We start from the raw sequence: 26373 nt of genomic DNA, 5'->3' as shown, positions 1-26373 counted from the left end.
ATGAAAAATTGTTGTCGTGGTGGTCGAGCCATGAAGGATAAGAGAATAAACGAAGATTGGTGAGACCATAGAATGGTGCGTTGTGCGATTGTGCAGGTAAGAATGGCTCCATCATCCTCACTAGCGCTGCTATATATATCTCTCTGAAAGTTCTGCAACAAAAGCGACCAAATATCATTATGATATCTTCATATATGATCAGAGGGTATTTTGAAGAATGCACCCTTGGGTTCGACCAAAAAATAGAAGAAGGAATGCACCCTTGGAATCTATAGATGGTCACAGAATACGTTTTTTAGGCCTACATTTTAAGCACTGTTGGTGTCATCAAAGTTATCAAACTGTGGTGGCTCGACTTGAGCAAGTACCGATGATTTGACCATAACTGTACAGTTACGAGGCGCACATAGAGAATGCTTTTCATTCTGCGTTTTATCCAGGTTTGGCTTTGTAATATTCTAGAGAGGCAGAAATGAAACTGTTATTAAGCAGAGAGAGAGAGAGAGAGAGAGAGAGCTGGGATTTGTAAACTTTGATGGTACTCTATTATCAATAATGCAAAATTGACATGGCTAACAACTTCAAAGCCACCATTATGACTGAAATTGAAAAGGGCCTGTCCATTTGGACATGAAAAGAAAGAACAATGAAATCTAAGCAGGGCAAACCAAGGTTTGAACCCCAAACACCTTGAAAAGCTCACCCTCTCAACTAAACTATTACTCTCCCCTTATCTACCACCTTGGTGTCCCCAATATTCAGTCGACTTTTCAGCAGTTTCTTCAGCTCCCTTAGACTCTTAGCCTCAAATTCCTTCATAGTCTCCTTTGCAACATGTTCCTTCTTCATCTCAACTTCCTCAAGGTCCTCATCCTTGTCCATCTCAGTGCTATTGTCCAAGCTTTCCTCATTGTCATCAGAGAAGTACATTGCAGTTTCTGGTCTCTTTTTGCCAGAAGACTTTGCTGAAGTTGGACGAGGAAACTGAGTTGCAAGGTTAAACGGCAAAGGTGAGGATGTTTGAGTCACTTCTGCCTTAGCATTAGCAGTTTCAACAATCAAGCTCTTCTGAGCACTTTGCTTTTCTGATTCATCCTCACTAGATTCTTCTTCAGTGATGTCATCATCCGAGTCTTCCTCTTCACTAGATTCTTCTTCAGTGCTTTCATCATCAGAAGCTTCTTCTTCACTTGCTTCACTGATATTATTCATGTTATCCTGAAACTCAGATGAAGCTGCATCCACCGACTCATCTTCAGAGCCTTCGTCCTCAGATTCTCTTTCGATGCAGGAACCAGATTCAAAATCAAATTTTCCACTGTAATCACCCAATGCCTCAGTCTCGGGAGCTTCTTTAGGCTCTGGTATGGTGGCAGCCACATTCACATCAGAAGTTTTGTTTGCCGGACTCTTAGTAGGAGTGGAACTGAGAATTGATGAAATGAGCTCAACACTCTTCACATCAGTTGGTGGTTCATTTACTTGTGGCAATACAGATGGAGCAGCAATAACATCATCAGACACTTTGCCAACTACCGCATCCTGTGCTCCTTCACTATGAGGTTCTGCAATAAGCAACCACAATTAGACTCAAGAAACTTCAATTGAAATGAAACAAATTAAAGATGAATGAATAAGCATAAGCATATCTTGGTCAATTCAACAAACAAATAAACTCCCATTGAGCTTACTTACCCTTATCAGCTGAGCTCTCTTCACAAGATTCATCCATAACCTCTGAAATCATAATGACATCTGAAGCTGCCTTTAAAGTAGGCACCTCAGATTCCGTTCTCGAACCCTGCATTGGACCCTCTTCCTGCACTTCAGTCACATCCATCTTGTTAACCTTCACCAGAGTTTCATCCACAACTTGTCCGTTTGAATTTAGCTCCGACAACACTTCACTAGCATCAAGTCCGTTTGATCTTCCCTCTGATACCGTCTGCATATCTGATCCTGTTCCATACCATAAGAGTCATGTCAGCTAACAACAATTTAGCTCCTCAATGCCATCTTAGAAACAAAAAAATTTGGTAAAACAGGCTAGTCGACACAACCTTATCCAAACAAAAACCACACACAGTCTACCCAAATAGATGTTTTAACCAAATCATATCCAACTTGAATAGTCTATGCAACTTGATATCTACAAAGTTTGTTACTCATGAACAATAGAAATTAATCAAAAGGAATGTCAACTGAGCTTACCCTTAACAACTGAGCTCTCAGATTGCTCTGAGCAATCCATGGTATCTACAGAAAGTTCATCAATGCTAGAAGCCATGGTGTTATCCTTATCCAGGCTCATCTTAGACATGGTCTTCCCCAACAACCTCACTGACCGCCGGGTGCTATAAGCACACTGCACAGAAGTTGAATCTGCTACAGTCTCCGTCTTCTGGCAAGCTGAAGCAGCTGGAACCCTCCTCCTGGTGCTTGGAGCAGCAGGCGTCTTAGGTGGAACCTCAGCCTTTTCCTTGTCCACCTCTTCACCAACAGTCTTCTTCGTCGCAGCACGCCTAGTGGTGGTCCTAGCCGCAGTACGAGAGACACTCGCTGATCCAGTCATGATTTTCTCTGGAGATTGGTTCAACAACTCTTCAAGCCCTTCAACCTGACACATCAATTTACATTACCAATGTCACAATCATCTCAAAGCTTCACGAATTGCCAACAAACAAGTCCTGAACCCTACACAAAACTCCTCCCTCGGATGCCTAGAAAGTAACACAGGATTGAACTAGCTGTATATATTGATAAGATCTAATTCAATTCGCTCTCGGCAACCACACACATAGCAATTTGAATCCATGAACAGACAACATAGATGATTCTACAGAATATGTATTCCGAATCCATCGATTAAGCTGAATAATGTTATCAACATTTGAATCTATCAGCAAATATATGTTGCCTACACATGAATTTGAGCTCAAACCAAACCAATCTAATCATTATCCAGTCACTTCTAAATCATCACCAATCAAACATGGATTGGAAAGAAGAAGAACCTGTGATTCACACTAGAAAGTTCGAAACACAAAATTGAATCCACTAAATAAAATCAATTCCAACAAGATCTAAATCTAAGTTCCAACAAACGAACAAATCGATATCGAAATTTAAAGGATAGGAGTGTTACATGTGGAAGAGCCATGAGAGAATCGGCCATGGCGACATTGGTGATGTTAGCTGGGATTCCGTTCTGCTTGCACAAAGCCTGGAGAGCCTTCCTGGTGAGAGTGTGGAAATCCATGGGTGAACAAAACAAGCTGTTTTGGTATCGGAGAAAGTGAGAGGCGGCTACCGGAGAGGGAAAGAGAGCTGGGGAAAGTGTTTGGTGAGAAATGAGGGAGGGATTGGGGGTGTATATATATTGGGGGAGAAGAGTGACGATTCGAAAACCCTAGAGTTTCAGACCGTTAGGAGCGCGATTTGAAATTTGAAAATTGTTGCCATTTTTAATTTTTTATTGCTCTTCCTTTATTTCTGTCTTGCCATCTCGGAATTTGGTAAGAGGATTAGAAGATGAGGAAAATCAACTAATTGATTTGTGCCCATTTGGTTCCATTTAATCGTTTAAAATTTCTACTTTTTATGAATATGTGATTTTATAATATTCGATTCATTAACCAATTCATTCGAAGAGTTTTAGAGATCTAAAACTTGGAATTTTCTTTTAACTCAGTATAAGTTGATTCATCATCAACTCATCATCCACAACGCTCAATTTTCAGATAACACGCTTTTAACACTTAGCTAAGGTTGTACTTGTAAATCTCAAATATGATTACATCTTTCCTAAAGTCATGTATACCTTTTTTTTGGAGGCCGTGTTTGTATAAGGTTCATATCAAGAAATTATGTTGGTGCTTCTTTCGTAGAAGATAGTGCCACTAACCTAGAGTTATGATGAGAGACATTTTGTAAGTGGACATTCATATTGGTACTCTTAGCCTTTAGTTGTTGGAAACTTGAAAAGTGTCTTACACGTTAAAAGTATTAGAGTAGTCCTTACTCAGCTGTTACACAAATTCTCACTCTTGTAATCTATAACAAAAAAAAACTTACAAATTAGCGCCTTTTTAACAATTCAAATTTACTTAGGTAATTATACAAATTTTGTGGGTGATGCTATGTTTTCTTGTTGTGATACCTTGATATACATAAATGATAAAAGTTATATAAGGATATCTCCAAACTTATCGTTAACGCGGTTAATAAAGTTATATGTCCTTTCAAAAAAAAAAGTTCTCAATCCACCTTGTAGCTTTAACAAGTCCATATTGGACAATGTTATGTTTAAACATTAATTGGACTGAGTCCATCAGTCATGATATATGGGAAGGGTGGCCTTAAGTCCTATGTATAACGTAACAATTTTTGTTACAAGAATAGAAGAATATACACGTGAAAAGTGTTTAACTATCTTGGAACAAAAAGGGTCCCCTGTACGCGACCACACTGGATCTCCCACTCTGCCTCTCTAGAGCTTCGCGTATTTTAATTTTTAATTTTACAGAGAGAAAAGAGCTGAAAAATAAGGAAGAAAAATAAAGCAGAGACAAATGAAAAATCCCCAATTCTGAATGGAAACCCTAGAAGCCCTGACCCGAATTTCTCCAATTGGATCCTCCATATTCATCTCCGTCTCTATTCCGACCACCCCATCTCCACTGTTCCTCGCTGCTGGCTGACTCACTCTCCGTCACTCCCCTATCGATCACCCAAACCAAACAGAGAGAGAGAGAGAGAGAGAGAGAGAGAGAGAAGTGCCTCTCATGGAGAGTACAGATGCCGGCGAGTTCAGCGTCGGATCGATCGTCTGGGTGCGGCGGAGGAACGGGTCGTGGTGGCCGGGGAAGATAGTGGGGCCGGAGGAGCTCTCCACTTCGCATCTCACCTCGCCGCGCTCTGGTACCCCCGTCAAGCTTCTCGGCAGAGAAGACGCCAGTGTGTACGTCTCCAATATCCTCTTTTTCCTTTCAAAAATCTGTAATTTCTGCTTTCCGAATCGTTTTTTGTGTTTTTGGTTGGTAAATTCTGGGCTCTGATCACGTAGATGCGTAGCAGCTAAGAATGGGCCATGACTTTAGGGAGTGTCTGGTAAACTTATGGTGCATGAAATCAGTAAAAAAAAAGGTAGTTTTGCTGTTCTACTTGAAGATGTTAAAACTTCGGAGTGCAGTTCGAAATCCATATCTGTGCAGGCATTGGTACACCTTGGACCGAATCGCGCAAAAAACTACACCTTTGAGCTCTTCTAAGCATTGTTGGTGTGTATCAGTTTATAGGTGCATCACAGAATGAGTGTTTGTAGTCATGTTGTTCTTAAGCTATAGCAGTTTGACGACTCGTGTATTGGTTTACGTCTTTTTGATTAAAATGTCAGAACTATCTAGCAGAATTCTAAAGGCTTTTTAGGCCTCCGCATTATCATTAGCTTCTGCTGTTTCTTATGCTTGATCTACCAGTCAGCACACCAGGTTCTTTTTAGACATTATTTTCAATAGATTTCATTAGATGTGTGGTTCTAGTAGTGTGGTTGTTTCTTGTTAAACTGATGATTCGTGAGTATCTGCCTTTCTTTTTCTGTCTGATAACGATATTCTTGTTGTGCTTCTTCTCAGTGATTGGTACAATTTGGAAAAATCCAAGCGTGTTAAGCCATTTCGATGTGGTGATTTTGATGATTGCATTCTCAAGGCTGAATCGGCACAAGGTATGCCACCAAAGAAAAGAGAAAAGTATGCACGTCGAGAAGATGCTATTCTTCATGCGCTTGAACTTGAGAGGCAACTAGCGAGTGATCCAGGGAAGTTGGCTGTGACTTCTGGAGGCACAAACAGTAGATATGGTGCTGCGAAGAAGGATGTATTTATTCCCTCAGAAAGTTTGGGTAAAGACTATTCAAAACTTGGATATTCCAAATTGAATCAGTTATACAAGCGAAAAGATTCGTCTCATAAGAATGATATTATAGGTAGTCACCTGTCTTCCCAAAGACTCAAGGAGGGAAATCAACTGAATGGGGAAGATAATCATTTTGAGGTGACACCTCGAATGAGAGGCTTGCAGGACTTTGGTCTTAAAATTGGCTCTTCAAAGCGAAAACTTTCATCTTCCTCTTCTTTAAACGGTTTTTGGAAACCCACTGTTGGTACTGTTCAAGCATCTGCTCATGGTGGTCTTAGCCTGGGAGGAACAAGTCACTTGAACGGTAATAATTGCATCATCCTCTTGTTCAAGTTTTGTCATATAGTCCACAGTTCTTGCAACCTGACAGTACTACTCTTTCTACTTCTGTTCAGGCGTGGAGCAGTCAGGACCTACTTGCAGAGCAAAGAGGAGTAAATGTGTATACTTGCCAGCTGACTCTGGTGATTCTTTGGAGTACGAAACAGCTCCTTCAGACCATATTGATGTATCACCTTCCCCTGTTGGCACTCGTCTACATGCGGAGAATCTGATAGAGGACCACACTTTTGGCTTTACAGAAGAGGAGCCCGATTCTTCTGAAACTGATACACCTGACCCTGAATCTGATTCCTCTGAGACCGAAGCGGATATGGATGATGAGATGCCTTCATATTCAGGTCTCACTTCAGTGTTTCATGTTTCATGAATCTAATGTCAAACCATGTTTTTGCTAGATTCTGTTGGTAGAATCCATACATAGTGCTTTTATGGTGGAAACAGCTCTTAGCTTACAATATATTGCCTAGCCAAAAATATCACTTGTAGCATCTTCTACATGATTTTCTTTATATCTTTATTTTTGATGTTGCATCTTTATTGGTTGTGCGTGTTTGTGTTTGCTTATGTATTGCTTCCACTAAAATGTATAATATTTTGAAATTGTAGCAAGTCTCAACATATCTTATGCATATAGAAATATATAATTTTTGGTTTTCATTACGAATTTTTGTCATGAATGCAGACGCAGAAGTAGGAAGATATGAAGCGCAGGAACGTAGAAGCTATGAGGAGCCAGATGACTCAACACATTCTGGTGACATGTCTCACCTCTATAATCAGGACCCTTATTTTGCAAGTGAAGCTGTGTCCAAATGGCAGTTGAAAGGGAAAAGGAATACCCGTAATCTTAGTAAACGATCAATTGATACAACTGAAGGGAGAGGTTATTTTTATGGACCATATTTTGAAGAAAAGGTATGTGCTTAATGCTAAAGGTATTATGACTTCCAATTTCTGTATGATTAATGACTTTACTGATGTCTAGTGGGCTAATATGGGTGCAATGATTTTCAGGCTGAGATGAGTGGTCTAGACAATGGGTATCCTCTATCAAGAGCTGCATCAAGAATTCGGAACCGGGTTGGTCTGAATATGATTGATTGGGAGGGTGGGACCTGGGAAGATAGGTCTGCCTGGGATGAATGCTGGGACATTAAAAGAGAGCGTTTTGACCAGTTATATGATGATCGTTATAATCACCGCAGGCGGCCAAAATACTTGATAGATGTGGACCTGAAAGTCCAGGCAAGTTACCAGAAAGAGCCTGTCCCTATTGTTTCTCTGATGAGCAAGTTAAATGGGAAGGCAATTATAGGGCACCCAATCCAAGTTGAAGCCTTAGAAGATGGTTTATCTAACACGTTTCTTTCAACATATGATGATTCTGGTGATGAAGCAATTGATTACGATGGGGCAACAACTCTTCCTCACGCATGGAGGACTGCTAGGAGGACAGCAAATGTTCGAGTGCCGCGTCCTCATTTGTTTTCTACATTGGATGGTGATGAGGCTGCTGATGACCTTCCCTATTTCGATGAAGGTAGACCACCATTTAAGAAATTAAATATGGGGAGTTCCAGTCACAAGGCAGGCCAGGTCAGGAGGAACCCTCCACAGAACTCCCGGCTTCCCACCGATAGAAAGTTCCCTAAAAAGGTGTCGAAGAAAGTAAGCTTATCATCTAGCCTGAAAACTAAAACGAGGACCTTATCTTCTTTAGCCATTGAACGGAATTTAGGTAACAAGGGAATGATACAACACAATAGTGGCCAAAGGGATAGGTTGATGAAACCAGAGCCTTCTGGATCTGTGCCCACAACTGTAGCTTGCATTCCTGTGAAATTAGTATTCAGTAGGTTACTTGAGAAGATCAATAGGCCACCATCAAAAGCAACAACAGCGGCAGCTAGTAATGCAGTTTTATTGAATGGGGATGCAGGGAGAAGTTCATGATAGATTACTTGTACATTGTTATGTAAGTACAATAGCACAGGATTTATTGCTGATCTCTTGTTTACGGACAAGCAATACTCCCTATAAGTCGGCATGTTTCAGCTGTCTTTTCGAATAATCGGGTGGAGATGAAGCAGGGAGATGAGGAAGCAGCCATGTACAGCAAAGAGAGAGAAGGTTGTCAACTGCATGTTTGCTGGAAATGAATTTCTGGAGGAACAAGGCTCGTGTTAGGCAGGAATTGTAGTAAGGTATAGATAGAATTCATAGGGAATGTACATTTATTTCCATACAAGGAAGGCTATGTATCGTGGTCTGTTTTTCTCAATTTAATTTAATAAAAGTATAGAGATATCTGGAATTTTTGTTTATCAATGTTGCTAATGACTATTGGATCAATGAACAATATGAGGTCATATTATTTATGTGTTTTAAATTAGACGAGTTATACGAACTCTTTTATGATGGTGGCAATGCAAAGAGTTCCATCGTATGCCCTTGTGACCTTGTATGTGCCAACCAATTAAGATAGTGCATCCCACCGAGCTTGCCGTTTTTCAAGGTCGATTGCATTGGCCGTTCATAGTATAGACTCGTTTATGGTTCAAACTCATCTAAACCGAAAGGATCAGCTGCCAGAAACACCTAAGCCGCACCGAAGGTCCGAAGCTTTACTAAGGTTGCATTATGATCAGATCATCTTGTTGACTTGTTGTCCACTACAACTGTACATGCTTAGGTCTAATGAAGCAAAAGCCACAGTGCCTACATACAGACGTCCCTTTCTTCTATCTGATGTTCAAACAGAGGTTTATTTACTCCTCTAATGCATAGTGAGGTTTGTAAAATTGGCATGATTAATAGTAAACATAGCCATTGTTTGACTTAATGTGCGCAAGTAAATATTTTGTGATCGAGAAACATATATTTTTCGTGCACTATGTGTTTCATAAAAATAGTAGAATGTTAAAGATATTCGACAGACATTTGGACTAATGTACAAAGATACATAATTAAGTAATTATTGTGTCATTTGTGTGATCTTAGACTACTCCATTCGTAACAAAATAAATGAAAAATAAAATAAAATAGGTTATTCCCAATGATAAAATCCCAATCTAAATTCTAAAGGTTGCATCAGCGGTTTAGAGGTCACGAGATGAGAAATACCGAACGTTGGCACACACCCTAGTAAACCCAATCGAAGCCTCGATGGTTTTAGAAAGAGAGTCACGTCTGTTTCACACTTTCACAGCTAGCGAAACACAGAAAATCTAAGAACCTCTGATCGGAATACAGAACCAGCTGGAGCTCAATTCAACCCAACCCGACCCAACTGGTCAGTCTGAATGAATTTTCTTTTCCAGTTATATCCCTCTTCTAAAACAAGGCTTAAATTTATGTTCCTGATAACAAAGATTAAAGCTTTCCAATGCTTAGAAATTATAATATTCAAAAGCATTGAAATTTAATGTACTTTTGCTTACTATATCCTGGTGAATTTATCTCATTGATTCAGCTGTAAGTTTTGTTTGTCCTGGATTGCTTATTAACTCACGAACACATTTTTAACCATTCTTAATTGAATGTTTAGATGAATTGGAGAAGTAGCTGGCATTGCCTCAATAAGGTATACAAAGCTGCGGCGGCAGATTACAAATGTGGGCCTTCCTTGAGTTCAGGGCTAGCTTTGTCTCGGCAATTTGGAGACATGACTGCTACTGAGCCTGAGCTCAATAGGGATTTCCTTGTACAGCTATGGATGGTGGATGAGGAGATGAAGAAGTTTCAAAGAAAATCGAAACGGAGGGCTGTTGAGCCAAATGAGGGTGGCATGGTTGCAAAGCAGCCACCTGTGAGCCAATCCATATCAGGAAATTTGAAGCCGGAATCTCCAGAAGAGGTCCATTGTGCTTTTAACACTATATTCGAGTTTCTGTTATTCGAATTGAATCTCATTATGCGTGGTTTGAGTGACATGGATAGTTCTTGTGCTTCGTGTTTTTTTTTTCAGGTCCAGGTGATGCCTCTTCTTGCTAGATCAAATATGCTTGTTACTCGGGATATAGAGTGGGCAAATCTTATGCTTGGGTTTGAGCAGGTGACTCTTTTCCCTTTTAATTGTGATGTTTCTGTTTCCTGTATTTTTTGAGAATTCGGAATCCGATATTAGAATATTTATGAGTGTTTCATAGTGTATATAGATTTGAATGATGTTAAGTGAACAAATTTTTGTAAGTCAGATGCATTACTGTGGTCTATATAATAAACCTGACCTGTAGGATTATATCTTATTTCATTTTAGTAATGTTTCAGCATTTTCTTTTTCTTTTTCCTTTTGTCTCTGATGATAAGTTCCTTGTTAATAGTACATGATTTAATTTCAGGAAAATCGTTATGCAATAGTAGATGTATGCTATCCACAATCGGTGAGTAATCAGTCTAATTTGTTTCATCCTCTTGAGGTTTCTATACTAGAAAGTCTGGGTGTTGAACCAACGACTCATCCTGTTTCTTATCAATGTTGTTTTGTAGCCTGTAGGTTTCATTCGTGAGGAGAGTAATGTTCTCACTAGACAGGTACTTTCTGATTTGTCTTTATAATTTTTATATATTCGTGGTTTTGTTTTGTAGAACAATAGCACGAGCACGATACTGTTATCAAGTCTCACTTTATGAAGTTGACATTTGTGTAATCACCCCCTTTGATAGTGGCTGTGCTTATGAAGTTATGATGCTTGTTTTTTTTTCTTCTTTTGTTTTGCAGTTACTTCGCCAGCGGCGTCCTTTGGTAGCTCGAGTCACTGATGGCCTGGGTAATGAACTCTTCAGGGTGAGGAAATGCTCCTGTAATACTATTATATATAAACATTTAAGAATTTATGTAATTCTTCTAGGCTAAGATAGTTTTGATTTTTCTGGCTGATCCCACATTTTACCTTATGTAGGTTCGCAGGCCTTTTTGGTGGATAAATAGCTCAATTTATGCAGAGATCAATGGCAAGGTATGACAATCTTACATGTTATATGTTTGTGGTTGCCAGTAGTGGGGGTTGTTGCATGCAATTTTTACTGTTGATGGTGTTGAATGTTTGTTATCCTATAGGAAGTCGGTGTGGTTCACAGACGATGGCATTTGTGGAGGAGAATATATGATTTGTACCTAGGGTAACTTCCAACTGATTATTTTTCCCCTGTAGCTATCTACTCTGTCGGACATCCTCAAGCTACATAGTTGATCTTATACTTGGTGTTCTGCGTTGCTTTCCCTCTGTTTCATCTAACCCCAAAGATGATGTTACGCAGAAATAAACAATTTGCGGTTGTTGAAAACCCTGGATTCTGGAATTGGACCTTTACTTTGAAGGACATTGATGGGGGTGTTTTGGCTGAGATAGATCGTGATTGGAGGGGTTTTGGCTTTGAGGTTGTTTCATTGACAAATATTTAGATAATTGCAGTATGATGCCTTTTCTTTGTGCCCCCTCCTTTCATTGACAATACATCCCAAAATTTGTTTCATAGCGAAACAGACAAAATGAAACAGTTATTTGTTGGACTTATACTTGATTGCATGGTACACTATTACAGTCAAAGGATTGTATTCATAATCATTAAGAACTAAAAAATGTGGTAAATTACCATCTTGCAAAAAAGTGATCATACTTTTGGACCATACCTTCTATGATTTTACCATTCTATAATATACTTGACCCTCTCTGATTCACATTCTGGTCCGTGCACAGCTTATTCTGCAAAGATACCAATTAATGCTTCATTAACTTTACTATCATGCAGCTCTTTACTGATGCTGGGCAATATGTGATTCGTTTTGGGAGCTCTGATCCCACCACCCTCAAGATTGGCCTTGCTAGCCAGGTTGAGTACCCAACCTCTAATAATATTCTCATTTTATGAATATTCACTTAATCTTCTTCTTGCTACAATTTGATGGCAGGTTAAAGAGTTGGACGTAGTTCGCCCATTGACTCTCTCAGAGAGAGCTGTAACTCTTGCTCTTGCTATATCGTTGGATAATGACTATTTCTCCAGACATGGTGGATGGTAAGCTCACAACTTTTCTATAAGAAAACATGCCTAGGATGTTTATAAAGTTTTCGGAGTTTGGTATGCTTTGTGCCTGCTGTTACTAAGAGTAGATTAAGATGGCAGGTAAAGTAACTGCTTCTCCTATAAGAATTTATAATCTTTGCCTTTGCAAACTTATCCCTTTTGCATGCTGTGCCTGCTGGCACTTCAACATCAAACACTTCTATCATGAAAATATGCATCCGTCATTGTATAATCTTGGGAGACTGAGTACTTAAACTGATCCTTTCTGCATGATGTGTTCTTTGTTTTTTCAGGGGAATGCCTTATTTTGATATAGGCGAATGAGTCCTGCTGGCTCTGCGGTGTGCAGACAAGTCTAAGTACTTGATCTGGTCATTCGTATTATGTGAGGGTTCGAAACAATGCTGTGTTGCCTGTTCTTTAACCCTCCTTTGAGGGTTCTATAGTGCAGTGACACGCCCAAAACATGAAAGAAGAGAGTTTTCAATACCGATGTACCCTTTATAGTGTTCACCTTCATAAATAACTTACACTTTTCACATCAACTTTTCACTGACGCAACCATACGACAACTCAAATTTGAGTTCCTGAATATGCATCACTTCGTAACATCGCAAACTGCAACAATGATTTGTTGGAAGGATTAAGATGCGTCGATGGAGTTCGATTCTAACAATGAAAGATATACAGTGTACTCATAGAGAGCAACATATTTTGACTAAGTCCTAGTACTCGACTTGTCCTGATTCAGATAAATTAATCTTGCGTGAAAAATCTGAATACGATACTCCTTGAGATAAAACCAAACGCAAAGATACCAGTAAGTCAACCTTCCGTGTCTTTTCGATCTGGTTCAAAACATTTTCACAGTATTTCTTTTCGATCCTCCAAAATCATAATGATAATTAAGAACGAAGTTTTCCGGGCCTTATATTGATGCGACGAATATGGATACAGTTCCGGAAGGTATTGCATTTTTCTTCTTGGGAAGTTTCTTTGCTTTAAACATCCAAGTGATGACACAAGCAGAAAACTTCATATCTGATGTGACATGGAATTGGTTTTTCTTACAAGGACATGCTCTGAGATTGATTTGGTTATGATTTGTTTGTAACAGGAATGGTGATTGTGATTATGGGTGTCAGTGGTGCTGGGAAATCGTAAGCCTCGAACTCAGCTTTTGTTTATGGTTGTATGTACAGAGATATCTAGTTATCATCAATATATTTGTCATGAAACCTTTGTATTCTCTCGTTTTGATTCAGTTGGTTTTGTCCTACTGTTGTTGTTCCTGCAATCCAGCTTACTGAAAGAAAAGTACTTCAACAATATTTTAGGTTCCCCAATATTAATTATTTCAGTTCTAACTTATGGTATCAGACATTGAGTTGAAATTTATACCCTTGAAGATTTGCAGGCCCATCTTCTCAAATGCCTTAAGCAATGCTTTAGACATCGTTTATGTTGGCAACAATTGTTTCGCTGCTCAATATTTCAGTGTACAACATGTGCTGATTGTTTGATGAGGCATATAAAAGAAGTTCAATTCAATTCTATCATGTAAACTGTACCGAATGGTTGAGTGATGCGTTTCTTTGTTATCATTCATTGTTTCGTGTGATGTTGTTCTTCGAAAATTTGTATATGTGATCTTTCAATATGTATTGTTTCTGCTTCTCATGCGTTTGAATGTCTTGTGTGACAGCACTGTAGGTGAGATGCTAGCCATAGAGACAAACTGTAGCTATATTGATGCGGATGATTACCACCCCCAATCTAATAAAGGCAAGCATGTAGCTCTTTGTTGGAAATGTTCTGGTTTCCATCTATTCAAAGTTATATTTCCTTTGAACTAACATCTAATATCTTACTGAAATGTTTACTTCTCATTACAAACAGAAAAGATGAGTAAAGGGATCCCTCTTTCAGAGGAAGATCGAATTCCTTGGCTTGAAACACTTCGGAATGTCTTGAGAGAAAACTTGGTCAGTGGAAGCACTGTAATTCTTGGTTGTTCAGCCCTGCAGAGGCGATACCGAGACATTTTAAGATCTGCAGACCCTAACTATGAACCCGGAAGTCATGCCAGTTACATGAAGTTCATCTTGTTGGATGCCAAGGCACATGTGCTGGCTGCTCGGTTAAAGAAGAGACTGGCAGAAGGGAAGCATTTCATGTCACCTGAGCTTTTGCAGTCTCAGTTAGACTTGCTTCAGATTGATGAGTCTGAAGGGATACAAAAGGTTGATGCCAACTCAACTCCTCAAGACACAGTAAACACCATCCAAAGATTGTTTCTTCGGCTCTAAAGTGGTGAGTGTAACTATTAGATTGATGAGTAAAAGCAGAAGTGTCCCTATATAGATAGACCCAAACATGGCGTTGATTTCTGAAAACTTTTTGATGTTAGTAAAGGTTGATGATTATGTTGAACTTTATCATTTGTCCTGCTTAATTTCCTGTTGTTGATGTCTGCTGTCTTTAAGAATAGCAGCTTAATGGGGAAAACAAACACAGCACAAGTATTATGTAAAGACAGAAAAGAAGAAAACACAAAAATTACGTGGTTCGACAACTTTGCCTACATCCACTATCAACCAAGTAATTACAAGTACTTCTGGTGGTGTTGGGGTGAACTCTACAAAGAATAAGGCTGAGACTGTCTTGGTTGGCTATACTGTTTCAGAGGTTCTATGTAAACTAGGTTCTATGAATATACAAGAATAAGGCTGTACTGTAATTAATATGTAAGCTATGGGGGACTAAGACCGTCTTGGCGTCTTGGATGGTTGTACTGTAAGTTTAAAAATATATATACTAAGTCTGGATCATCTGATGCGGTTCATATGAGCAAAAGGTTCAGAAGCTTTAGGAGCTGGTTTAGCCACCTCAGGAACACCAAAGACATTCCAGAATCTCAGAGTTTCATCACCAGCCGCGGATGCCACTGTGCAACCATCAGGACTCTGAGCCATATAGAGAACCCTGGAAGTGTGACCAGTAAGTTCTGCCATTTTAACCATGGATGGGTACTTCCATAGAGTCAGCTGGTTCTGTGTAAACCCGTGTGAGCTAAGCAACTCCCTTTCATTCTTGTTCCAAAGCAGAGAGCAAACCTGAGACCCAGTGTCTACTGAGTTCAAGCATGCACCTGTGTGAGTATTCCAGAACTTTATGCACCGATCACCTCCACCTCCACCAGAAGCAAGCAAGTTGCTCTGGAATGGACACCAAGCAAGGGCTTTGACAGCAGCTGTGTGGTCTTCAAGCCTGTGAAGCCACTGTGTCGATGATTGTGAAGATGCAACTGATCTGTCCCATATATGCAATAGGTTGTCATTTCCCCCACTTGCCAATTGCTGCCCTGAGGCTGACCATTTAAGCCCACAAACCTCTTGCTCATGCCCTCTGTATGTCTCAACAATGTGGGATCTAACTCTCACATCATTGTTGACAATGCAGCCGTCCATTCCTCCAGTAGTAAGAATATTGTTGTTCCAGGCCAATGAGCCTACTCGCGAACTGTGGCAACCTCTCAACGTCCTCAACTGAAAAAACAAAAGAATACCACCATCAGAAAAGTGAGCATAATTTCATCCTTTGAAAAGTGTACAAGGGATAGAAGACTGCAAACCTGCTTATTAGCAGTTGAGTCCCAAAGCTGTACTTCGGAGTTGTTAAGTCCAATGGCAATATGGCGTCCATCAGGAGCCCAACTGACACTGGTTACAGGTCCAGTTTCATCATCAAAAGTCTCCAATTCCGAAGTAGAGCCAGTGCTCGCATCCCACAAGTAGACTGTGTTTGCAAGAGCAATTGCGAGTACATTGGCACTTCCCCAATCCAATAAATTGAGGTAGTAATCATCGACAAGGTCAGGAGCGTCCAATGTCCTCTCAGAGGTCTGCACACATACATCAGATAACAATCACAATTAGAACTCAGATTAACCAAAACTTCAAGGAAAACTGGAAAAGGAACATTGATCCACAAGACTAAACAAACACTTACTTGAGGAATGTGTCTCCTGGGCTTTATTGGTTTATCCTGGGTTTGAGAAGAGAAGAAATCTTTGGGGTAAAGATCCACCGGAGCTGGAGGCTTGTTCTTGAAAGCAAGAATCCGAGTGCGGTTCATGTTCAAAGCCTCTGCCAATTTCCTCTGATAGGCCTCCCTGGATGGAGAACTGAGAGCAGGGTTTTCCTTACCTTTCCTGCTTTCAGTTAGCATAGATTGCGCATAGCCCATATCCATTGCTGATCTGTTTGGAATGAACCTGTCCAACTGGTAATCAGAAAAAGAAAGAGCAGATCAGAATATTGAATAAGAGAAATGAAAAGTATGATACATTTCAACACCCAAATTGCCATACCAATACTATGAAATCCAAAATCACAATTCAAAGTAAACCAGAACCCATTACATTTTCAGATTCAATCAAACATCAGATCCGAAAACCCAAATTCCCATTCCCAATACAGATGAACCCCAAAAACCCATCAGTTTATGAAAACCCCTAAACCCTTGATCCAAATTCAAACTGCAACCCATCACACATATCAAAGGAATTGCATTTCAAATTCAAATTAACATCGAACCCAACACACTCAAAGACCCCATACAGATGAATCCCTAAAACCCAATTCAAATAATCAAGATCCCCCAATTCAAATTAAAACGAAACCCTAATTTCAGCAACCCCCAATTAATCCATAATCAACTCAGTAATAACGAATCGAACAAAAAACTCACATTCTCGCTAGAAGTCTTTCTCTGAATGAAGTGTTCTTGCAGAGGCCCTCTTGAGTTAGACTTGTAGTTCGATCCTGCATCCATTTGTTAATACCCACAACACAAAATACAGCTATATAATATGAACAATATAACAAAACCAAGAACAGAGAGCAAATTATTGAACTAAAATATAGTTAATTTCAAGAAACCAAGAGCAATTATATTATCAAAGATGAAGGCTTTTTTGCGAGCGTTGAGCGAGTTGGAGGATTAAGAGAGAGAGAGAGAGAGAGAGAGAGAGAGAGAGAGAGAGAGAGAGAGAGAGGTAGCAGAGAGAGCTTTTGTGAGATTACTGGGTTGAATGAAAGGGTTTATATAAGAATGGAGGCGATGTGATTTAGGGTTTGGGGCTCTGCAAATCGATTAAGGAATAATTCGGAATTGGAAAACCCTGTAACGGCTATATTTTGAAACCGAGCCGTTGTGATCTTTATATGGACAAAAGTAGCCCCATTCACCTAAGGCGCCGGTCAATCACCACAGGGGTAATCTAGTCCATTTTGTCAAACTAACAGATAGGTTGAGCAGCCCAAAATCCAATTCAGGTTGAGTGAAGCTCATAGTTGGAGGTGTAAGCCCAAGTAACAAGGGAAGCTGGGAAGGTAAGCAATAATGAATTTTTTTGGCTCTAATCTTACCAAACTATGCTGAGATCAAGTAGAGTAGGTAAGAATTCTCTCCTACATTTCTACAAGTTCTTCATATCATTAACAGGTTTTCTATTTGAGTTCATTCCCTTCATTGTATGGATTCCTAAAGCATGTCGTTGGATTGGTGTGTAGTCTTAAATTCAAGCGTATACATTGCGTTCAAGCATACACGTTATACAACCAACAGAGCAGATTTCTAGAATTCTATAGCCAACTTCAATAATCTTCAAAGACAGATCATTATATTGGTAGGATCACAGACACTGAATAGGAGTATTTGAGCTTAGATGTACCCACACATTACGTGAAACTGTTGCCTGACATAAACCTATACCCGAAAAACATAGTAGACTACGACAAAAAAACTCCACAGTTCCTAGAATGCTATGTGGCAATTTCAAGATTTATCACTCACTATCTTCATAGGATCAAAAACTGAACATGAATAGCTGATGAAGATATATCCATGGATCATGTGAATTGCCGTCTCATATAAGTGTCTTCATGGACAAAGACAGGTTCTTGAGTAGTAGTATTTTGCACTGGAAACTGGGGTTGCCCCATAGCTATTGTTGGCCCCTGGCTGCACAGATTATCATTGTTCTTCTTTGCTGAAGTTAAGGTGATATAGTAGAATATTCCTAGGACCAGACTTGCAAGAGATAGGACTGCACCTCCAGCAAATACTCCAGGCTTCACAACATAACAGTAGTAGCTGCCAAAGTACATGCTTTCTACACCATGTCGTTCATTCAGTGCAGAACCAGTGAGGAGCAGAAGAAAGGCTATGACAAACGAGAACCTGCACCAGAGAGAAGACAGGTATAAAATGCATGCAATGCAATCCATCCGACACTAATAGATAAAATTGCAAAACTAGGCAAAAAGAAACAGCAACAACAATATAAACTTGAAGCCTAGTTTAGAATTGCTTTGCCATTCCAGCCCAAGCCATGTCACAAAAAATAAGAACAAAAGTATCACCAATGTTTAGTTATGAGTTACCAAGAAACAACAAAGCAGACAAGGGCAATTGTCCAGCTAGAATTGGAAGGTCCGGGGATCCTCTTGCAACAAATGCATCCTGTTGAAACATTTATAATTATATGAGCTACCATAAGAGCCACTGCGGCAGTAAAACCAAGACCAAGAGCTGCTGTCCGAGGATATTCACATTGAGTAGCATTGACAAACTGAACCTGAGAACCCTGTGAATATAATAGGAAATAAGCAACAATTTCAGCAACCCTTCCATCATAAAAATGTCTATACCACACAAGAACCAAAGACACTGGTTCAAAATTTGAAATTTAAACAACCCTTTGATATTGGCCATATAATCTGTTTACATCTACCAACAATAAATGTGAAATGCAGAGACGAATCATAAATTCTCCAACTCCTTTCTTCATCTTAATCTCATAATTTCACACATATGCAGCTGTTTCAACTTACGATAAGGTTTAGTTATTATCACTGTAGTCAATAAAGCAAAGATTATATTGAAAGGATAGAATCTACAGGATGATGATTTTGCCACATTAGCTTTAATCAAGCCTGTATAACGCCAATCTTAAAGTGTGTTCGGTTTAGTGAAAATTGGCCTACTTTGCATCAGCAAACTAGGGATGCAACTAGCCTCATCCTTATCAGATCCAAAGCCGACACATTCAAAGCAAAACCAAATATTGTTTCACAGAAAAGAGGACTCTTTTTATTAATCCAAAGAAAAATGAAAATCCTTTTTAATCAGGCCACTCTTACATAGGAGGACAGGGTGCATAATACAAACATGAACAATTTCGACTTCCCAATCTGCAATTTCATCCCAGACGCAGAAGAGACCCAAACAAAACAGTAGCAAAGACAAGATCAATGCAACAGAAAAGGCATACAAAAATTGCTCCCCCGTTAAGCAAGTCAGGATACTAAAGAATCTAACCCAGAAACACAATTTCCTGCCTCGGTATCAGACTAGTACAAGAATTTCCACTAATAAAAAAAATTAACATCACAACTCCCCTTCCAATTTCCTCACTTTTCTGAGCAATCAATCAAAAGCCTACTACACAAACAGTAAAGAAACAATCTTGAGACAAACCCACATAGAAAAGGCAAGAAAGATCCAACTCAGTATTCATCAAAGCAAACTACACCAGCTTCTAGTTTCATTTGTTTACCTTGATCCTTGTTGCCTCAGCAGCAAAGCCTGTAGCAGCTGATACCAGCCCCAACAGTCCCACAACACAGCAAACAATAAGCTCCTTCTTCTCCATCTCAAACTCTAGCTCTTTACTCTCTCACTCACTCTGTTTTTTGTTATTTCTGTCCAGAGAACGAGAGAAGGCATAAAGTTGGTCAAGTAGTGCAGTGTGTTGCGTAAATGATGATATCGAAGATGCCGTCAAGCCCTGTTCTTTTTCTCTCGGTCTGAAATGCACTAGTGCAAAGTGCAAAAGGTAAATGTTAAAAAATATATATATGGTTCACTTTTGTGTGGTAAAAGAAACAGGCACAATATCAAAAGGGTTTTCCTCCATTAATGGCTCTCTCTATCAGTCTTTCTTCAAAAGCAATTCACGTATATGAACATCTGCCCCTTATGGAGAACTGAAAGAGTGACATGAAATTGTTTCATGTAATGTGTTCTATTATTAAAAAGCAACAAACCCCTATATTGGATTGTATTCCCTATCGGTGCTATATAATAAGAAAGATCACAATTTCTCGTGTATACGCAACGCAACACTGATATGGCCAGGCCACCTCAAATTTTCATTAAGAATTATGATGTGGGTAAGTTTATAATTCTTTTTACTCCATATGTTCATTAATAAATTACCACTGATGTAATTGGTCTTGTCTGTATGAGAGCTGTTATATGAACCCATGTGGAGATTCTTAGAAGTTGTCGAACTTCAGGCATTGGAGTTTTGTCATAGATGTCACTACTAATTTTTATGAAAGTAGTTGAAGCTTACTGACCCTCCTATCTAGGTTTGTGTCTTCGCTCATACCCAAGTTGTGTGATTCAGATTTATACAAAACCAGTGGTTCTTCCTCTGGAACATAAACATAGCCAGCAATGTCATAGATGTCTTCATTACTTCTAGTACAATTAACGAAACAACACAAGGGGAAACCTTTGATCAAGCCAACTCTCCAAACCGCTACTAAAAAAAGAAGGCAGGTTTCTTGAGGAACTGGAATCATACACTGGCATAGTCACTAGCATGGAATATTGAAACTTTGAGCTCAACAGCCTTGCTCCTTAACAGCTCAAACACACAGACATCTCCATCCTCCAAATCATTATCCTTATAAAATGTAGGGCATCCTGTCTGAAGCCTGACAGTACGGCAACATCGAGGGTCATAAGTGCAGTGCACGGGCCATTGCTCGTTACCAGAGGCCAGCTTAAGGTTGATGAGCTTAGCAAATCCATTCATATGATCCCTCACAAACTGAGCAGGCATAACCTGACCAAGCAAAATAATATTTCACTTGTCAAGATACTGAATTTTTTTTACATAATGTTGTGTGTGTATGTGTAGTTGTGTACCACATAATTATGTAATAAAAACATGAGGAAAAACTTCGAGGGGAGCACACTGTGCATGCTGGGATCTTTACCACTGTGCCGTTGGAGATGCTGTAATCTCTCAAGATAACCATGAAAGCAGGATTACTGATCTTCAAAGCTTCTGCAGCCTTCATCGCCCTCTTGGTTTCTTTGGATATCGTTGACATAATGGCTTTAATACTCCTGGAGAAGTACAAGGTTCCACTGCCAAGAATCTTTGAACTTTTCTTTTTACAACGGACCATGGCTGCATCCTTATGTTTGTTCTTCCTTGTGGGAAAATCCTGACACAGAGACATTCTCTGTACCTTCGACTTGGCTTGCTCAAACTTCTTGGCAATAGCAACGCTTTTCCTCTTCTTGTTATCGACAAATTTCCCTTTGCCTTTGCTGGAAGAAGGGAGAGTTCCACAAACATCACCTTCAACATTCTCTTCAAGTTTGATACTTGGGCCAACACAAGGGTACTCGATCTCACAACAACTGAAATCAAAAATGCGAACATGGAATGTTGAATTTCCTCGGTAGCTGAAGAGTAAGAACTGACCAGCACTTAAGGAGTAATGTTCTGCGAATTTTTGCCAATTGTGGACAAAACAAATCCTCTTGTGAGCTCTTTCCAAACCCACTCGCCAAATACCACCGGCTGGAACAATTAGTGTAGCACCATTAGCCAGTTCATCCCCAAATTCTATTACAAACTTTATTGGGATATTCTGCAGGCACCAAAAATTAATTAGACCAAGTTACAAATGCAGGAAATGTCAAATTTAGCGAATTAATTAGCAAAATTGAAAGAGAAGGCCAAAATTAGTTACTCTGATAGTTACAGAGGAGCATGACATTGTAAACCCCAAACTCTAAACTAAATCTGAAGACAAAACATGTACTAAATTACAAAGGGGAAGTTCATTATAGTGATTATACATCCAGTTCACAACAGACAAATTGTTTAACTTAGAGCAATTTCTCAATGGTATGAAAAGCATTTGACATAACAAGAAAAGTTTTGTCAACTCAAACTTCTGATTCCTCTTTGCCATGATCTTACAGAGGAAGCATTGTCAGTTATCATTTCTCATGCAACGGGGCAAATGGCAAAGTAAAAACAGCTTTCTTAACCGAAATTGAAGTTCTGGTTTTGTTTCTGTTTTGAACATCATAATGTAACTACTTAAGTAATAAATTTTGAGGTTTAGACAAACACAAGACTAATGCAAATCTCGATGATTGAGCAGATTCATTCACATCTGAAGCAGTGACGGTCCTAATTGTTAAGCATAAAACCTAAATTGAAGTGTTAACACTACTAAACATAGCAATATAGGCATGATACTCACCAGTTTCTGACTCTTAATGGTGGAGGGAAGTATAACTTTGAAGAAATTCGCCACTGAATCCGACATCCGGAGTGAACTTTCCGATGGAGGAACGGTCATGGACATTTTGAAATATTCTTCACCAGGCTTCACCAGACGCTTTATGGCTTGGTTGGTATCAACTTTCAAGTCTACTTTACATTTCATGAAGTACAAAACTGGCCGATCTTTAATACAAACACTGAGTCTGTGACTGAGCTCAGTTTGACAACTCCAAAAGTGAGAACTGAGAAGTGACCGGTCATCACAAACCAGAAACAGAGTCAGCTCAACCCATGCTGTGAGGGACGACGTCCAATCAGAACTAAAGGCTACAGCTTTAGTTTATAAACAATGAAGTAAATGAATCTGGTCACCAACTACCATCATTTTTAATTTTAATTACATTTTACCACCATCATCGATGATCGACACCTGTGATCTGTTTTACCAGTTAACTAGGGCTTAGTATGGTCTGCTTCTCTTGCATGAATTATAATTTTAGGGTTTTAGAAAAATAACTTTTAGTTCACTCATACAATTGGGTTCTAAAAGTTTTGCAACGCTGTTTTAGCTTTGATCATTTCATTTCTGCTCTCATCTAAATGATTGCAATACGCCATAGTAATTAGTAAGAACCTTTATTTGCTTTGGATAATATATATAGATTGTAGCAACAATTGAAACAGGTCTAGCTGAGGGAGATGTTGAGGTTAAAAAAACAAGAGCTGAGGCTAGCTAGGTCATTGAAGACCATATACAAGCAATGCTCCGACACCGGCAACACCAGCAACAAGGCCAATAATGACTCCAATGGGAGGCAGACCACCACCAATAGCTTTCCCGGTGTTCACATCATATCTCGCAAACCTCTTCTTTGGTGCTATACATTGAGGGCATGCGTACGATTCCGGCTGCGAATTCATTTGAAGTTAATATTCCTAACTACCCTTTCAAAAATAAAATGCACCATAAGATTGATAGAAAACTAGCTAGGTTAATTACTCACCTGCTCTTCAAATGGCTTTGACAAAGTGTATATGAATCCACAGTCAAGGCATATGTGAGTAGCTCTAGCCTGAAAATCATTGTACATATATGTAAGGTACTAACCCACTAAAGATTGGGTTGAAGCATTCATGGGTAGATTGGTACAGTAACTAACTAGGTTGAAGCATGCTTGCCTTTTGAGACTCGGTTAGTTTCCTTCCAAAACGAGGAGGAGCTGGACGCTTTGGTAGCCGTTTGACATCTACCTCAGCACCACCTCTGCATGCATTTACAATCATCCCAATTATTTCACATTTCGTATTTATGAAAGAATTGAAGTAGCTAACTGTGAAATGAAGCTAGGTAGGTGATCGAGTTCGTACCTACTAACAACAAAGTAAACGTTGTCTGGCTTGGCGTTGATGGCAGTTTTAGTAAATCCAAGCTTATCTGCTGGCCACAATTCATCTCCAAAGAAGCTGCTAGTGTAGAGCACCTGGTCCCCTGCCTTCAATCCTGCCTTTGCTGCATTTCCACCTCCATCCACGGCCTTAAGTCAACAATTGCTTCTTAAGTGAGTACCATTAATTTGTACCGAAAACTCTACGTTGCATTAGCGCATTGATACACAAATGTGCAGTCAGACTTAGATTGGCTTCGTGTAGTAGCAGATTGGAGTGCATCTACCATTACAGAGTTGATGTATTGATGATGCAGCAAGCTAGGTAGGCAATGAACTCATGCATGGAACTCAACTAACGATTAAATTTGCAAAATTTGAGCTAGAGAAAATTAAGGGTATACTCACAGTGATGGTAACAACACCTCCAGGCTTTTGACCCAAAGTGAGGCCTAATGGCTTGTCAACCTCAGCCTCAATTGTCTTTGCAGCCCCAGCTGTTCTTGCAACTATGTTAAGCAGCCGACCTCTTCTTACAGTAGCACTACTTATACTTTCAGCTACGAAGGATTCGGATACACCCCGTTTGGCTTCTCCAAGTGACAACCCTTGAAAGCTAGTCTTCTACAAATAATCAAGAGCAAGCTAACATAGATAAAGGCTCTATCTTTATAAAGACTTGGGAATTGTCAATAACTCATATAAATTAGCTAGTTACCTGACATTGTAGTGGTGCCAATGATTTTGGGGTAGTGATCTGAGGAGTTTTGATGGAGTACTGGTGCCTGTTGAATGTGGCAGAGCAAGAAGAAGAGGAAGAACCTGCAAGCACTGCTGGTGACATGTCGTTTTGTAGCACTAAACAGACAGAGAGATGAAGCTACAGAAGTGAAGAGGAAAATGCACTGCAAGATGAAGCTGTGTGCTGGGCACAGGTTTGGACCAGATAAACTTTGGTTGACATAGCTAGAGCCACATAAACCTCTTCAACGCCTAGCCACAAGTCGATCATATGAATCATGAACTCCACAATTTTCAAAAGAGTTTTTTTCACTAACAGTCCCTCAACTCTGGTGTACCTACCAATGTGATACCTCAACTCTTAATCGTACCAATGTGATACCCAGATTCTAGTATTGCTATCATTGAAGTACTTCCGTTAGTTTTTTTTAACTTTTCCGTTATCTTGGTGACGTGGCAGTTACGTGAGGCCCACAAAGAGGGTTAAAAGACAAAATTAATCTCATCTGAGAGGAGCAATGTTTTTCCCGCCCTTTACCTTGAGAAAGACACCCAACAATTCCAATTTTGGCGCCAATTTTCCCTCCCTACTCCTTAATTTGTGTCTTTTATCTAAACTAAAGAACTACCGCCAACCAGTCGACCACAATCTGATAAAACCTAGATCAATCTCATTTTCTATTTTTACCCTAGCACTTGTTAAACTAACAGAATAAATATAGAAATTTATATGGAACATCTCATTTCCACAATCTCATAAGAATAAAAACACATAACTTAACGAAATTCAAATACATGTTTAAGTACCATTAGTTGCCACCTTTTATGTTGATCTGCCATGATTTTTACTTGTAAGAACTAATGGTACATGTAGTTGAATTTCGTTAAGCCAGAGGGAATAATACCAGCAGATAAAGCATTGTACTAATGGTACTTAAAAGTTCTTACAAGCAAAAATCATGGCAGATCAACATAAAATGTGGCAACTAATGGTACTTAAACATGTATTTGAATTTCGTTAAGTTATGTGTTTTTATATTCTTATGAGATTGTGGAAATGAGATGTTCCATATAAATTTTTATATTTATTCTGTTAGTTTAACAAGTGCTAGGGTAAAAATAGAAAATGAGATTGATCTAGGTTTTATCAGATTGTGGTCGACTGGTTGGCGGTAGTTCTTTAGTTTAGATAAGAGACACAAATTAAGGAATAGGGAGGGAAAATTGGCGCCAAAATTGGAATTGTTGGGTGTCTTTCTCAAGGTAAAGGGCGGAAAAAACATTGCTCCTCTCAGATGAGGTTAATTTTGTCTTTTAACCCTCTTTGTGGGCCTCACGTAACTGCCACGTCACCAAGATAACGGAAAAGTTAAAAAAAACTAACGGAAGTACTTCAATGATAGCAATACTAGAGTCTGGGTATCACATTGGTACGATTAAGAGTTGAGGTATCACATTGGTAGGTACACCAGAATTGAGGGACTGTTGGTGAAAAAAACTCTTTTCAAAAAGAAATTCTTCCAATCATTACTGAGAAAGAAACTGGGCTTTTCAGCAGGGCTGACCCCG

The 26373-nt window shown here is 39.4% G+C and overlaps 8 protein-coding genes across 10 annotated transcripts; 3 read left to right on the top strand and 5 right to left on the bottom strand.

Annotated features, from left to right (window-relative positions):
- Positions 1-711: 711 nt before the first annotated feature.
- On the bottom strand, positions 712-3320 carry LOC126803872 (uncharacterized). Its single transcript, XM_050531590.1, has 4 exons — positions 3146-3320; positions 2212-2617; positions 1696-1959; positions 712-1565 (listed from the first exon to the last, which is right to left on the bottom strand). Exons 1-4 carry the CDS (start codon positions 3257-3259, stop codon positions 712-714), a joined length of 1638 nt encoding a protein of 545 aa, XP_050387547.1. The 5' UTR covers positions 3260-3320.
- Positions 3321-4544: 1224 nt separating this feature from the next.
- On the top strand, positions 4545-8596 carry LOC126801733 (uncharacterized protein At1g51745). Of its 2 annotated transcripts, XM_050529180.1 has the most exons (6): positions 4545-4960; positions 5634-5902; positions 5987-6223; positions 6315-6599; positions 6944-7176; positions 7276-8596. In XM_050529180.1, the coding sequence occupies exons 1-6, from the start codon at positions 4785-4787 to the stop codon at positions 8212-8214; spliced, it is 2139 nt and encodes a 712-aa protein (XP_050385137.1). In that variant the 5' UTR covers positions 4545-4784; the 3' UTR covers positions 8215-8596. The 2 variants fall into 2 exon arrangements, with proteins under 2 accessions (XP_050385137.1, XP_050385136.1); XM_050529179.1 differs by having other exon boundaries at positions 5634-6223.
- A 796-nt stretch (positions 8597-9392) lies between these two features.
- Positions 9393-12695, top strand: LOC126802796 (altered inheritance rate of mitochondria protein 25). The gene is made up of 12 exons (XM_050530505.1): positions 9393-9553; positions 9809-10117; positions 10229-10315; positions 10602-10643; positions 10750-10794; positions 10982-11047; positions 11163-11219; positions 11321-11382; positions 11521-11641; positions 12013-12093; positions 12173-12279; positions 12582-12695. Exons 2-12 carry the CDS (start codon positions 9809-9811, stop codon positions 12610-12612), a joined length of 1008 nt encoding a protein of 335 aa, XP_050386462.1. The 5' UTR covers positions 9393-9553; the 3' UTR covers positions 12613-12695.
- A 386-nt stretch (positions 12696-13081) lies between these two features.
- Positions 13082-14879, top strand: LOC126801592 (gluconokinase). Of its 2 annotated transcripts, none has more exons than XM_050528989.1 (5): positions 13082-13254; positions 13406-13448; positions 13994-14073; positions 14188-14601; positions 14775-14879. In XM_050528989.1, the coding sequence occupies exons 1-4, from the start codon at positions 13236-13238 to the stop codon at positions 14595-14597; spliced, it is 552 nt and encodes a 183-aa protein (XP_050384946.1). In that variant the 5' UTR covers positions 13082-13235; the 3' UTR covers positions 14598-14601; positions 14775-14879. The 2 variants fall into 2 exon arrangements, with proteins under 2 accessions (XP_050384946.1, XP_050384947.1); XM_050528990.1 differs by having other exon boundaries at positions 14783-14869.
- A 150-nt stretch (positions 14880-15029) lies between these two features.
- On the bottom strand, positions 15030-17298 carry LOC126801591 (cell division cycle 20.1, cofactor of APC complex-like). Its single transcript, XM_050528988.1, has 4 exons — positions 17041-17298; positions 16300-16572; positions 15923-16192; positions 15030-15836 (listed from the first exon to the last, which is right to left on the bottom strand). Exons 1-4 carry the CDS (start codon positions 17122-17124, stop codon positions 15117-15119), a joined length of 1347 nt encoding a protein of 448 aa, XP_050384945.1. The 5' UTR covers positions 17125-17298; the 3' UTR covers positions 15030-15116.
- Positions 17299-17925: 627 nt separating this feature from the next.
- Positions 17926-20069, bottom strand: LOC126802823 (protein VASCULATURE COMPLEXITY AND CONNECTIVITY). Its single transcript, XM_050530532.1, has 3 exons — positions 19913-20069; positions 18738-18940; positions 17926-18534 (listed from the first exon to the last, which is right to left on the bottom strand). Exons 1-3 carry the CDS (start codon positions 20006-20008, stop codon positions 18204-18206), a joined length of 630 nt encoding a protein of 209 aa, XP_050386489.1. The 5' UTR covers positions 20009-20069; the 3' UTR covers positions 17926-18203.
- A 694-nt stretch (positions 20070-20763) lies between these two features.
- LOC126803145 (B3 domain-containing transcription factor VRN1-like) lies at positions 20764-22849 on the bottom strand. The gene is made up of 3 exons (XM_050530906.1): positions 22656-22849; positions 21366-22031; positions 20764-21211 (listed from the first exon to the last, which is right to left on the bottom strand). Exons 1-3 carry the CDS (start codon positions 22839-22841, stop codon positions 20942-20944), a joined length of 1122 nt encoding a protein of 373 aa, XP_050386863.1. The 5' UTR covers positions 22842-22849; the 3' UTR covers positions 20764-20941.
- A 481-nt stretch (positions 22850-23330) lies between these two features.
- LOC126803136 (uncharacterized) lies at positions 23331-24996 on the bottom strand. The gene is made up of 6 exons (XM_050530892.1): positions 24782-24996; positions 24472-24687; positions 24047-24213; positions 23858-23942; positions 23683-23751; positions 23331-23587 (listed from the first exon to the last, which is right to left on the bottom strand). Exons 1-6 carry the CDS (start codon positions 24905-24907, stop codon positions 23417-23419), a joined length of 834 nt encoding a protein of 277 aa, XP_050386849.1. The 5' UTR covers positions 24908-24996; the 3' UTR covers positions 23331-23416.
- Positions 24997-26373: the final 1377 nt, after the last annotated feature.

The sequence above is a fragment of the Argentina anserina genome, chromosome 7, assembly GCF_933775445.1.
Source record: "Argentina anserina chromosome 7, drPotAnse1.1, whole genome shotgun sequence".
NCBI classification, from domain to species: domain Eukaryota; kingdom Viridiplantae; phylum Streptophyta; class Magnoliopsida; order Rosales; family Rosaceae; genus Argentina; species Argentina anserina.
The sequence above is the reverse complement of the archived record's forward strand: the minus strand, read 5'-3'. Positions and strand labels throughout refer to the sequence as shown.